Source organism: Athene cunicularia (assembly GCF_003259725.1).
Source record: "Athene cunicularia isolate RWA chromosome 23 unlocalized genomic scaffold, athCun1 chr23_part1, whole genome shotgun sequence".
NCBI classification, from domain to species: domain Eukaryota; kingdom Metazoa; phylum Chordata; class Aves; order Strigiformes; family Strigidae; genus Athene; species Athene cunicularia.
This window is the reverse complement of record NW_020799130.1, coordinates 5,956,389-5,964,036: the sequence shown is the minus strand read 5'-3', so window position 1 is coordinate 5,964,036 and position 7,648 is coordinate 5,956,389. Positions and strand designations below refer to the sequence as shown.

Sequence of the window (7,648 nt, the reverse complement as noted above, 5' to 3'; positions counted from 1 at the left end):
CCTCCTCCATCGCCAGCACCTCGCTCAGCAGCAGCGGCCGGGCGAAGTGGATGTGCTGCGCCTCCTCCGTGACATCTTCCACGTCCACCTCCAGCGAGGACAGGATCTTCACCACGTCGCGACGCACTGGGGGGGCAGAGCTGCCCTGACCCCATTCTCAGCCTCTCACCGGCCCCATGTGTGAGAGGACCCCCACCTCATCTCCCCCTCCCCGCAGCTGCAGCCACCCACACCGTGTGTGTTGGGGTCCCAGCACCAAACTAGTGTGTGGTCCCAGCTCCGCAGCACCCCCATCCCCACCCCAGAGCACCCCTGCCCTGGCTGCATGGCCCCCACCCTCTGTGCCGCAACCCCAAGCCCGCGGCATCCCAGCCCTGACCTGGTGGCACCCTGTCCTGACCGCTCAGCACCCTGTCCTAACCACTCAGCACCCCACCCTGACCACTCAGCACCCCACCCTGACCCCGCAGCACCCCGCCTGCCCCGCATGGACTCACAGTGCATGACCGCGTGCACCTCATAGACGGGGTGCAGAAGCAGGGCCCGGGGGCTGATGACGTGGCACAGCAGGGGCTGGGGCCACCTGTCCCACTGCCCCAGCACCTGGTGCAGCGTCAGGCCCTGCTGCCTGCCGCCCTGCAGCAAGGGTCCCCGCGGCGTCAGGCGTGGCCCTGGGGCTGGGGCAGGCTGGAAAAGACCTGGGGGACAATGAGGATGAGCCCATGAGGTCTGCAAAGGTCACCCTGGGGAGGAGGGCACCCATGGGGTGTGGGCTGGGGAAAGGCAGCCCCACTCACCCTTAAACGTTGGTGGCAGCTCTGTTGTCTGCCCTGTCTCTGTGTCCTCACAAACGACCTTCTGCAGCACCACGGCCGTGACTTTCAGGTCACCCGTTGACAAGCAGCATTTGTTGCCTGAGATCTCATACACAGACCCTGCAGGGTGAGGAGGGAATTTCCTCAAAGAAAATGCCTCTACCAGCATCGCAGTGAAACACAGAATGCTTTGGGTTGGAAATGACCTTAAAAAACCACCTAGTCCAACCCCTCCATCATGGACAGAGATATCTTTCACTAGATCAGGTTGCTTCACATCCCACTGAACCTGACATTGAACCCTTCCAGTGATGGGGCATCCACAACCTCCCTAGGCAACCTGTTCCAGCGCCCCACCACCCTCTGTAAGCAGTCCTTCACTGCTTCCTCAGAATACCTGCAGGTGGTTGGTGCTCTTGTCCAGCACTTGGGAGCTCCTGAGTGAACTTCTCCCAAGTGTGAACTGCACAAACAGTGGCAGCAGGGGCAGGTGGCCCAGAAGTAGCACAGAGACGTGGTCTCTGAGCACACAGGGATGGAGTTAGGAAAGCCAAACCCTACCTGGATCTGAATTTGTTGAAGTATGTGAAGGGTAACAAGAAAGGCCTCTACAATTACATCAATAGCAAAAGGACTGGAGAAAATGTGGGTCTGCTGCTGAATGGGGCTGGGGACCTGGTGGCAAAGGCTGTGGTGAAAGCTGATGTGCTCAATTCCTTTCTGTCCTCAGTCTTTACAGCTCTCAGGGCTCAGTGTTGGGACCATTTTTGTTCAACATCTCTATTGATGATCTTGATAAGGACCCAGAGTGTATCATCAGTAAATTCGCAGATGACACCAAGTTAAGTGGGAGTGTTGATCTGCATGAAGATAGGGAGGCTCTACAGAGAGACTTGGATAGATTGGATCGGTGGCCAATGTTAACAGAATGAGCTTCAACAAGGCCAAGTGCCAGGTCCTGCACTTGGGCCACAACAACCCCCTGCATGGCTACAGGCTCGGGGAGGGGTGGCTGGAGCTGTCTGGAAGAGAAGGATCTGGGGGTTCTCATTGACAAGCAGCTGATCACGAGCCAGCAGTGTGCCCGGGTGGGCAAGAAAGCCAAGGGCCTCCTGGCTTGGATTAGAAATAGTGTGACCAGCAGGAGCAGGGAGGTGACAGTCCCCCTGTGCTCTGCACTGGTGAGGCCACACCTGGAGGGTTGGGTCCAGGTTTGGGCACCTCAATCCCAGAGAGATCTCGAGGGGCTGGAGCGAGGGCAGAGGAGGGCAATGAGGCTGGGGAAGGGCTGGAGAATAAATCCTGTGAGGAGCCAGGGAAGGAGCTGGGAGTGTTCAGTGTGAGGAGGAGGAGGCTGAGGGGAGCCCTCATCCCTCTCTGCAGCTCCTGACAGGACATTGCAGAGAGGCCGGGGCTGGGCTCTGCTCCCAGGGGATCAGGGACAGGACAAGAGGGAACGGCTGGAAACTGCCACAGGGGACGGTCAGGCTGGGCAGGAGGAAAAGATTTTTCACCGAAAGAGTGGTCCGAGAGTGGAACAGGCTGCCCAGGGAGTGGGGAGTCCCCATCCCTGGGGGGGTTTAAGGGCCGTTGGGATGAGCTGTGGGGGATGTGGGGTAGGGAGAACTTTGTAGAGTTGGGTTGATGGTTGGACTTCCAGCCTGAATGATTCTGTGATTCTATGACTTCCCCTGAGACCAGGGGAAAAAATTAGGAGTAAGGAAGACCTACCCTTGGTGGAGGAGGACCAGGTAAGGGAGCACTAAACAGAGTGGAGACACTTAAGTCCGTGGGGTCTACTTGGGTTGCACCCATGAAGGATGACTTTGTGAATAGATGACTCTATTATCTTTGAGAGGTCATGGGCAACCGAGAGAGGTTTCTGAAGATGGGGAAAAAAAGCAAATGTCACTCCTATTTTTCAAGACAGGAATGAGAGGGACTTACAAAGCAGTCATGCTCCCCTCAAACCCTGGAAAGGTGAAGGAGCACCTAATTCTGGGAACCATTGTGAGACACAAGAAGTATGAAAAAGTTATTTTGATTATTCATTATGGATTTACAAAGGGGAGATCATGCTTATCCAACCTGATCACCTTCCACAATGAGGTGAGTGGCTAGGTGGACAAGGGGAGAGCAGTGGGTGTTGTTTACCTTCAGTAAGGTTTCTGGTACTACCTCCCATCCCATCCTCATAGGGAAGCTAATGAAGAATGGACGGGATGAACAGACGCTGAGGTGGACTGAAACCAGTCGGAATAGCTGGGCCCAGAGGGTGGATCAAGGGCACAAAGTCGAGTTGGAGGCCAGTTACTAGCAGTGTGCTCCAGGGACCAATACTGGGTCCAATCCTGTTTAACTTCTTTATGATCTGGGCAGCAGGGCAGAGTGCACCCTCCGCAAGTTTTCATATGACACAAAACTGTGAAGAGAGGCTGGTAGGCCGGAGGGTGGTGCTGCCATCCAGAGGGACCCTGGCAGGCTGGAGGAATGGGCTGACAGGAACCTCATGCCGTTCTGCAAGGAGAAGTGCAAAGTCCTGCCCCTGGGGAGGAACAACCCCAGGCACCAGCACGTGCTGGGGGCCGCCTGGCTGGAAAGCAGCTTGGTGGAAAACAACCTGGGGGTCCTGGTGGCCACCAGCCTGAACGTGAGCAGCAACACGCCCTTGCTGCAAAGGTAACGGGGTCTGTCCTGGGCTGCATTAGGCAACGCGCTGCCAGCAGGTTGGGGGAGGTGATCCTTCCCCTCTGCTCGGCACTGGGCTCCCCAGTGCAAGAGGGACATGGACACACTGGAGAGAGTCCAACAAAGGGCCACAAGGGTGATTAAAGCACTAGAGCAGGTCTCTCCTAAGAAGAGGCTGAGAGAGCTGGAATGTTCACCCTGGAAAAGAGAAGGCTCAGGGGGACCTCATTAATGTCTATAAATACCTGAGGGTACAAAGAGAACAGAGCCAGGCTCTTCGCAGTGGTGCCCACTGACAAGACAAGAAGCCAGGGGCACACGCTGAAACACACAAAACTTCCTCTGAACCTAAGAAAACATTTTTTTTACTGTGATGATGGTCAAGCACTGGGACGGGTTGCCCAGAGAGGCTGTGGAATCTCCATCACTGGAGATACTCAAACCCCAGCTGGACAAAGTCCTGAGCAACCAGTTCCTGCTGGCCCTGCTTGAGCTGGGGGTTGGCCTGGATGATCTCTGGAGGCCCCTGACAATCTCAGTGATTTGGGGATTCCCATCACAGGCAGTCATGGTATGTGCCATTAGCAAATACCAGCTACATAGTGGGGGTCCCTCTGCTTGGCCAGCTGTGATGAGGTCCCCAGGGCAGTCCCCATGAGGTCCCATGAGGTCCCCTGGCCACAGGCTTGTCCTTTCTGGGATGTAAGCCAAGCCCGGATGTCCTGGCATTCATGGGTGCAGGGATGTCCCTGAGGGAACCCCAGTCCCTGTGGCTGTGGGGGTCCATGGGGAGCACCAACCCCTGGGACTGCAGAAGGGGGCCGTGAGATGGGGGTGGAGAGTGCAGGGGAAGGAGCTCTTCGGGGAGGGGTAGAGCTGGTCTGTGGGCTCAGCAGCGGGCAGAGGTGGGGCTGGCACAGATTAACCCAGTGCTTGGGGTGAGCTGGTGCCACTGGCTATGAGGGGAAGAAGATGTTGGTTTAGGGCCCGGGCACACACAGCTGCCCTGGCGGGTCTGTGCAGGACAGATGGAGCCAAGGCTGGATATGCCACGAGAGATGGGATGGATATTGCCACCCGAGCTGTGGAGGGATGGACACTGCTGCAGGCACGGCCAGACCACTGACCATCGCTCGCCTGTGGAGCACAGGTGGGAACAGTGGGTGGGACTGGCTGGGAGAGTGCCTGTCCCCCAGGAGCGGGGGGAACTAAATAGTGGAAATAAATGTGAAAAAAGAAACCAAGAGTGTTGGACAGGGGGAGGTGGATGAAAGCCAGGAAGTTATATAAAGTATTGCCTGTTGTGTAAGCCCCAGTTCCCCTCCTCTAGCACCCCTGTGCCCTGTCACACTGTGCCCCGGGAACAGCATCAAGAGCATGGTCTGAAGAGGGAGGAAACACAGAGCCAGGCTGCGCTGCCCAGAGCACAGAGATGCTTCACATGCTGGGTGCAGAGACTTGGTTAACTCCACACACACGAGACGGCTGGCCCCCTCAGCTGGCACAAGACACACAGGCACGCGTGGCTGTGGATGTCCTGTGCAGGACCTCCAAGCGCTCCTCAGCTCCACCACAGCACCAAGCCAGGGCAGTTTTGCAACACAAAGCAGAATCGAGAACGTAGAGGAGGTGAGGAGTGTGCAGATGGGAGAGGAGCCTGAGAAGGGGCCAAGACCAGCAGCAGTTTTGTTTAACATCTTGGGGACCCACCCAAATTTTTCACAGAATCACAGAATTGCCTCAGTTGGAAAAGACCTCGAAGCTCCTCCAGCCCAACCATGAACCTCACCCTGACAGTTCCCAACTCCCCCAGATCCCTCAGCGCTGGCTCAGCCCGACTCTTCAACCCCTCCAGGGATCCCGGGGACTCCCCCCCTGCCCTGGGCAGCCCATTCCAACCCCAACAGCCCCTTCTGCACAGAAATCCTTCCTCAGAGCCAGCCTGACCCTGCCCTGGGCAGCTTGAGGCCATTCCCTCTGGGCCTATCGCTTCTTACTTGGTTAAAGAGACTCATCCTCAGTTCTCTGCAACCTTTTGCTAAGAAAAAGACAGAAACAGTAAGATCTTCAGTAATGGCAGGAAATCCAGAAGTGTTTAAGAAGTATCATCAATGCAGATGGCACATGTGCAGGGTGCAACACCGATTCATCCCCAGGGCCCTCTGATCTGTCTGCAACATCCAGCACTGTTCACCAGCAGCCAAGGGAACACACAACCAGGACACTGGCTGAGGGGAATTTGTTGGACTGATGCTTATTTCTAAGGAATCAGGAATACCTGGAAGCTTGTACAGCCCATGTTCTGGAAAGCTTTCAGTGCTGGTAACTGTGGAGGGGTTGTAACAGGGAGAAAAGCAGCACAGAAGAGAACAGGAACAGCTGGAGGGTGAACCGATGTAACTCAGATGAGAAATGCAGCAGGAAAGATTCGGTGCTTGATCACTCTGCAAAAGGCCTGAGGTACATGTACCCTTCCTGGAGCTGGAGCCTTTCCTGGAGCAGGAGCTCCTCAGGTTACACTACCACATCACGATACCCTTCAACACAAGCAGTGCCTCCTTCTGCTCTTAAATCTCTGTGTTCACTGAGCTGCTACTAAACCTGTTGTGCAGCCCCAAACTTCTACCCTCACTGGGATGAACTCATGACAACCCCCTTGCTATGTAAAGAAGCTCCCTCAGCCTACCAGCAACTGCTAAACAAATTAACTGCTGCTGTTGGAACGGCAGCATCTTTACTTGTTTAGTAACATTAAGATGTGATTAAGGCCACCAGAAGTCTTTGGGAATGCTAAACATTCACCCCAGCTGAGCTGAGGAGAAGCAGCCCAACCACTTCTCCTGCTCTTCAAAAGCCAGTGTAACCTAAACAGATGCTATAAAAGTCTTGATGGTCATTGCCACAGTGGTGTTACCAGGATCCTGCTGTGCATTCCCAATACTTCTGTGAGCCCTGGAAATCAAGCAAAAGCACTTGCTAATTTCTGGTTCCATTTCATTACCAACATTGCCACCAGCTGAGGAAGCTGTGTTGGTGAAGGCTTCTCCTTGATGTAAGATGTCTCCGGGGACAGAGTCCAGGAGGGAGCAGAGAGGTCAGACCAGGCTGCTCTGTGTGCCCTCGCTGGACTCCTTGCGCTGGGGCCAGGGGTGATGCCATCCCACCTTCCCCCAGCCACGGAGCGTGTGGCTCCATCCCTGCCAGACCCACTTAGTAGTTCACTGCCCAGGACGAGAGTTGTGCATGAAGTGCAGGACCAGCTTGGATGGTTTTTGGCGCCCCACCACTTTCCTAGCAGCATGACTGAGTGCACTTGGATGTAGAAGGTTTTCCGCAGGAAGCTGTGCCTCGGGCACCAGTGTCTCTCCCTGGGCGCAGGCACCCGGTGGCAGGGGACCGGCTGTCTTCAGGGTGGGAGAGGCAGCCCGGGCTGCAGTGGCAGGGGGAGGTGGCACAGCCCTGGGCACCCTTTGGAGGAACCAATTACTCACCTTGGAAGTAGACACCAGAGTAAATCCTGATGATGCGGGGCAGGGTGGCAGGGTCCAGGGAGCAGATGTATTCCTGGAGGGACAGGGGGTCCATGGCCATGCTGCTGGGTACTCTGGGACACTCTGCAGAGAGGGGAACTGTGTGGTGAGAGTCTCTGAGCTCTGCTTTCACTTCTGCCTGCCTTTTGCTTCTGCTTCTAGCAGTGGTAATTTCCCTCCCTGGACATAGACCCACACTGCTGGCAGCTCTCCAGCCTGCACAGACTGATCGATGCACTGCTGGGACAAGCCTCTTCCTGCCCCCATCACCCATCATGGCTTGTTGTACCCCAGTCCTGGTCCTGGTGGTGCTGCTGGTGCTGAAGGTGGGTGAAGGCAAGGATGCCCCAGCTCTGCCATGGTGCTGTACTGGCTGGGCTGATGCTCCAGCCTGTCCCGCTCAGGCTGATGTTCCAGCCTGTCCCACGCAGGCTGTCCCATCACCATCTCCTGCGTGCCAGCCTGCCCTGTGCCTCTGCATCTTGGACCAGACAGAATGATGGTGCTGTGGAGCTGAGGGCAGGGCTCGGTGGCCCACGCCAGAGAAAGTGAGGGGCTGTGTCCAGAGAGCCCTCACCCCTTACAAACACACTGCTCAGCTCTGGGCATTCAGAG

General features: G+C 56.1%; 1 protein-coding gene across 1 annotated transcript in view; it reads right to left on the bottom strand.

Moving 5' to 3' along the window:
* THEMIS2 (thymocyte selection associated family member 2) overlaps window positions 1-7,093 on the bottom strand; it is an 8,011-nt gene extending 918 nt beyond the window's left edge. The window contains exons 1-4 of the mRNA XM_026863245.1: window positions 6,995-7,093; window positions 798-935; window positions 498-698; window positions 1-126 (exon numbers count right to left, since the gene is read on the bottom strand). Of these exons, the coding sequence (XP_026719046.1) occupies window positions 1-126; window positions 498-698; window positions 798-935; window positions 6,995-7,088 (559 nt within the window). The 5' untranslated portion in view covers window positions 7,089-7,093. The remainder of the gene's footprint in view (window positions 127-497; window positions 699-797; window positions 936-6,994) is intronic.
* Between the last annotated feature and the right edge of the window lie 555 nt (window positions 7,094-7,648).